At 36.3% G+C, this 3,875-nt stretch overlaps 1 protein-coding gene across 1 annotated transcript; it reads right to left on the bottom strand.

The window, feature by feature from the left end:
* Positions 1–967: 967 nt before the first annotated feature.
* Positions 968–3,291, bottom strand: LOC135202942 (uncharacterized). The gene is made up of 3 exons (XM_064232427.1): positions 3,150–3,291; positions 2,194–2,344; positions 968–1,588 (listed from the first exon to the last, which is right to left on the bottom strand). Exons 1-3 carry the CDS (start codon positions 3,159–3,161, stop codon positions 1,449–1,451), a joined length of 303 nt encoding a protein of 100 aa, XP_064088497.1. The 5' UTR covers positions 3,162–3,291; the 3' UTR covers positions 968–1,448.
* Between the last annotated feature and the right edge of the window lie 584 nt (positions 3,292–3,875).

Here is a 3,875-nt window from a genome sequence, read left to right as displayed (position 1 = left end):
GAATGCGGGATTAAAATGAATTGGTCATTATACTGTTATTCGTGCATTGTTTATTTGTCAGTGCATTGTACTCATTATTCCTGGAATTGTGATGAATAATGATTTTAAAGCAAGCTTTAACTAAAATTTCTCTTTTAAGGTATAGGACACAAGAATTTATTTTCGCTTATATTCAAAAACATATTGATTATATATCTGTATTTCCGTAGAATTAAAAAGACTTGAAAAAGGTATTTGAAATTATTCACGCCATCAACTTCCAATTTTCGGTTACTCGGGGAGTAAGCCAACAAATCACTTTATTGTTGTTTGCTTGTTGTATTTGTTCTTTTCTGGGGTCGGGGGTGGGGTGGGGTGGGGGCAGGAAAGCCTAAAAGGTCTGAAAAAGGTGTTTTGCGTTGAGTTAAAGATACAGGAATTTTAGAATAGGATCATTATTTATTTATTAAAATTAAAATGCAAATATTAAATAATGTGGATGTTAAACTGTAAAGAAAAATGGTTTCTAATAAAAATATAGCGTATTTATTCTAAATTTCGTTGGTGAAACAACGCTCTCTTTGAGCGTAGATTTTAGCATGCGACCCGAGTAAACTGGAGGTCGGGTCACGCCTTGTTTCTTCTTGATGTAGACTCCAACCCATATATACCTGGCATTAGCAGTCCAGTAATACTATTATAACCGTTATATTTATGCAACTAGAAAATAAAATCTATTTTTCTTTTGATTATTAAAATTTTGTATTTGTTTTCAAACTGCGAAATCCTTTAGAAAGAATAATTTATCATCTATTTTATTTTTTTTTCAGTTTCAAGTTTAAAATAAACTCTTGCAAAAAATAATTTTCTTTATCCAATGAAAACCAAATTTAAATATCTTCAGTTTGAGCAACAGTCGTGAAATTTTCTTTTCAACCTTAACTGATAGTTCCAGGAAATAAGGAATATTTAAAATAAAGACCACAACTGCATTTTCGTTTCATTTTAATCAATAAAGAAATCATGAATCAACGTATGCCTTTCAGTAGACGCTAATGTGAAAAAGCTGCACAATTTACGCCCCACTAATAAGACAGAATTAGCACAAAATTTCAAAAACATTTTTAATGAAACTAAAAATGAAACTGGAATGAAACATAGAAGTCGAAGACATCAGAAACAGAAGCCACGATGACGTCACCACAAAGGTTCCAACAATGCTGCCGATGGCTAGAATCCTTCCAGAAATCGAGTCCTGCCAACGAAGACTTCGAAGGAGACATTATTGGAACTCCTCCCTAGGGAAAGAATTCTCAACAAACTCTGACCTTCATTTGCTTTCTGAAATGGCAGGACTTTCTTCCCAAGATATCCTGTGAGACTCCTCTTCAGGGGAACCACAAAGGACTGAGAGGCGTTGGAGTCCTTCGGCAGCATATTGGAGGTCTGAGAGCAGCAGCAGGTCCTTCTTAAGCCTCCTCGACAGCTGGCTCAGCTGCTGCGGGTTCGGCAGCCTTGACCACCAGGGGGTAGGAGTAGGGGAAGTAGTTGTAGGGGTAGGCTGCGTAGGGGTAGGTTCCGAAGGAGTAGGACAGGGGGAGGCCAGAGGCTGTTCAAAAGGAAGAAGAGGAAAGTAAGATGTCATTATGCTCAGTAATACCACACCTGCAGATTATAATGATAATTATGTAAATGGAAGGGAGTGCCATCATACAATATAAGAAGAATCGCCTAATTAGCCACTGCAAAATGCATCTATATTGCAACAGTCTCCTCGTTATGGGAAGCGTATTCAAATGTCTCCTTTCTGGTCAAAAAAAACATGAATATATAAGTAAAAGAAAATAATAACTGTTTATTTAAGTGATTCGCTGAAAGGTCTCCCAAAAATACTTTACAGAATGAAGTAAAAAATGATCCAAAAATAAATTAACAGATAAATAAATAAATAAGTAAATCGATAAATAAATAGATAAATAAATAAATAAATAAATAAATAAATAAATAAATAAATAAATAAATAAATAAATAATTAAATAAATAAATAAATAAATAAATAAATAAATAAATAAATAAATAAATAAATAAATAAATAAATAAATAAATAAATATGTGAATTAATGAATAAATAAAGCATTGGCTCAAAATGATTAAAGTACAACGAAGGAAAGATTGTTTATGCTCAATGACTTGAACCTTCTTCCTGTCACTTACAGTAGACGAGAGGGACGCTCTTGGTTTTGACCTCCAGGGGCTTGACCAAGGGGTAAGTGTAGGTCAGGGGGGAGGTCAGGAGAAGCTGAGGGTCAGCCTCGGGGTCAGCAGTGGGCATGGCAGCAGCCACAGCCACCAGAGCGAACAGGAACTGGAATGGAAAATGGGAATATAATTCCAAAATGTTGGTGGCCCTTTCTGAAATAGGAGATACTGGGTATAGGATGGAGAGAGTAGTGAGAAGATTGAAAACTGGAAGAAAATATGAGAGATAATGACTTAGAATATACAAGTATGAAATAAATATGTTGCTTAACGTATTGTGGGTATAATGCTGAATATCTAACGTCTTGTTCAATGTCAACGTACTTTACAAATTGCCTCTATATCTGCAACCTCATTTATCGTGTTTTGCTCATTTTTCTGTGAAAGAGTTTCTTTTGTTTACTGTTTGTTGCTATACCTTCGTCTTCTCCAGTCTCTGATTCTCGCTTTCCACTCTGGGCACTATTTTATTTTCGTCACTAACAACAACCTACCTGCTGTTACTAAGACTGTCGCTATTACTTTAACCAATACTGCTGCTGTCACTGTTACTAATGATGCTAATGTTACCACAAGTAGTAATAATGATTTTCGTAATCGACATCTGAATCGTGTGAGGCTCTCCAGTCGTCGCTCTCCGTAATAGCATCTAATGAAGTAGATACATCATTTCTTAAATATTTTGACCTTAGTGGACTCTGTCCCCTTTAAGCAAAGTCACTATTTCGAAATAAAACCAAAATATTGTAACTGAAAGACACTTCCAGGCATCAAAGCTCAAGCGAGTAGGATAGTAAAGTAAAAGATATCTACTACCTAAATACGTACCTTAGGAAAGTTGTATTATCAAAAGTATCAAAGGAAATAAAGAGCATTAAGTCGAAAGGAGAACAAGAAGACTGTCAACTTACCACGACCTTCATGGTGATGTGGGTTTGGAGTCTTGAGGGCGACTGATGCCAGGCCGAAGGTGGGAAGACCTTTTATACCCCGATGCCTGACAGTGACCACACGTCCTTCTGATGCGTTGCCTCTTTGCAAACAAATGCCTTCGATTTTATATATATATATATTTTTTTATATTCGTCAGAATAGCTATAACAGAATAGTAGGCGAATGATATAAAATAAAATATATTTCAAGGGAAGGGGTAAAGACTCATCAGCCCTCGATAACATGGAATAAAAAACAAATTATATTTTGCAAGCAGGACCCAGCCTTACCTCGTGACGTCACTCGCTCTGCAGAGCCAATTGAACTCCTCTTATAATGTGCGACCTTGACTGAAAGTTTCGGTCTTCTCCAGATTAGAATTTGTGACGCTTACATAACGAAGGTGGGACGGAAACCGATGTCGAACCAAAAATACGTAATTGCAAAAGTAATATTAGTTCTTCTCGGCTAAAAATTCTGGTTTATTTTTCTATTTGTTGTGGAAAATAGCCAAGTAAATTCGAAGACATCTTTAAACTGGAAAGAAAATCGAAGGCAAAAATGTAGGATCCGTTTATCCAGACGCCTACGCTTGAACCCCGCCCTTCCTGGTCATCATCAACAGGGAAGAAGCGACCTTAGAGAGAGAGAGAGAGAGAGAGAGAGAGAGAGAGAGAGAGAGATACTCCATCGCGGTAATAGTT

Source organism: Macrobrachium nipponense, chromosome 33 (assembly GCF_015104395.2).
Source record: "Macrobrachium nipponense isolate FS-2020 chromosome 33, ASM1510439v2, whole genome shotgun sequence".
In the NCBI taxonomy this organism is placed as follows: domain Eukaryota; kingdom Metazoa; phylum Arthropoda; class Malacostraca; order Decapoda; family Palaemonidae; genus Macrobrachium; species Macrobrachium nipponense.
The sequence above is the reverse complement of the archived record's forward strand: the minus strand, read 5'-3'. Positions and strand labels throughout refer to the sequence as shown.

Bases quoted from the DNA above. Each gene is read 5' to 3' on its own strand.
- LOC135202942 (XM_064232427.1), bottom strand. The intron at 1,589-2,193 runs GTAAGTGACAGG...CCTTTTGAACAG, and splicing joins GAGCGTCCCTCTCGTCTACT to CCTCTGGCCTCCCCCTGTCC.